Source organism: Macrobrachium nipponense, chromosome 13 (assembly GCF_015104395.2).
Source record: "Macrobrachium nipponense isolate FS-2020 chromosome 13, ASM1510439v2, whole genome shotgun sequence".
NCBI lineage: Eukaryota > Metazoa > Arthropoda > Malacostraca > Decapoda > Palaemonidae > Macrobrachium > Macrobrachium nipponense.
In genome coordinates this window covers 10,691,873-10,693,227 of record NC_087206.1, presented here as the reverse complement: position 1 = coordinate 10,693,227, position 1,355 = coordinate 10,691,873, and the positions used below count along the sequence as shown (strand labels likewise).

Sequence of the window (1,355 nt, the reverse complement as noted above, 5' to 3'; positions counted from 1 at the left end):
AATCTGAAGGTGAAGGTAATTTAGTTTATTTTCTTATTACCTGAATCCTGAAAGTAAGTGAAGGTAATTTGATGTTATTTTTTTTATTCTTAAAGAGCATTGGTGATTTAAGGAACAGCTGTCACATTTCTCATAAGGGAATCAACAATGAAATGTGAAGGTTTGGGATTCGCTTTGAAAATTAACCAAACTTGCCGATTTCACAAAGATTTGGTATTGATCGGTTGAGCGATCGACTGAGAGAGAGAGAGAGAGAGAGAGAGAAAGTAAAAAATAAAGCCAAAATTTGATAGTAGTTCATTATGACCATTCGAGAAGAGTATTGGTCATTATGCAGAATTGCTAAATCAATCTTTTGTTCCCTTCCAGGGTCCCGGTGCGATTCCCCGCTCTGCCAAAACAGATGCAGTGGAATTTATTTCTGGTGATGATAGAAATTCATTTCTCGATGTGGTTCGGATCCCACAGTAAGCTGTAGCTCCCGCGAGAAAATATCTAATCCTTCGGGCCAGCCCTAGGAGAACTGTTGATCAGTTAAGTGGTCTGGTTAAACTAATATATACTTAAATCTCTTAGATTCACATTCAGCAGCTTCCTAAAAAAAATAGATAAATAAAGAGATAAATAAAGATATTACCTGAGGAAATTCCTGCCATAGCTTCGCTTATCGTCGACATCGCTTCGTCCAAACCTGATATAGAGAAAAAAAATAAATTTCATTGATTTAATAAAAAAAATTATAAGTTTTCTTACTTAGAGGATCAACTCACGTGACACAAGGACCAGAGGGATTTAGGATCTCGTGGTTACGAATTTATTCAGTTTTGATGTTTAGGAGATGCATTTAGGTTAATTTCACCCTGTTGTGTTGTCAGGTTATTTGGTGATGATTATATATGTTATCTGTCGTCCATCTCTCTCTTTCCCTATCTACTTGTTTGTATGTATGTATGTATGTATGTATGTATGTATGTATGTATATATGTGCAAATACATATACTATATAGGTCTATTTATATGTACCTATATATACATATACTTTTATTTATATATACATAAATATATCTATGTACAAACTATATATGTATATATATATATATATATATATATATCTATATATATATATATGTGTGTGTGTGTGTGTGTGTGGTGTGTGTGTGTATAAATGTATATATAAAGTATATTTATATGCTATATATATATATATATATATATATATATATATATATAATATATATATATATATATAGTATTATTGACAGAGAGAGAGGGGGGGAGAGGACTGCCTTATGAACTTGCAGAAGCTGCGGTCAACATTTCCCCTTTTTTCAGCGAGAGCCGCGTCTCCATCGGGG

At 32.9% G+C, this 1,355-nt stretch overlaps 1 protein-coding gene across 1 annotated transcript in view; it reads right to left on the bottom strand.

The window, feature by feature from the left end:
- LOC135225240 (FMRFamide neuropeptides-like) overlaps positions 1-720 on the bottom strand; it is a 21,667-nt gene extending 20,947 nt beyond the window's left edge. Inside the window, exon 1 of the mRNA XM_064264571.1 lies at positions 638-720. Coding sequence (XP_064120641.1) covers positions 638-720 — 83 coding nt within the window. The remainder of the gene's footprint in view (positions 1-637) is intronic.
- Between the last annotated feature and the right edge of the window lie 635 nt (positions 721-1,355).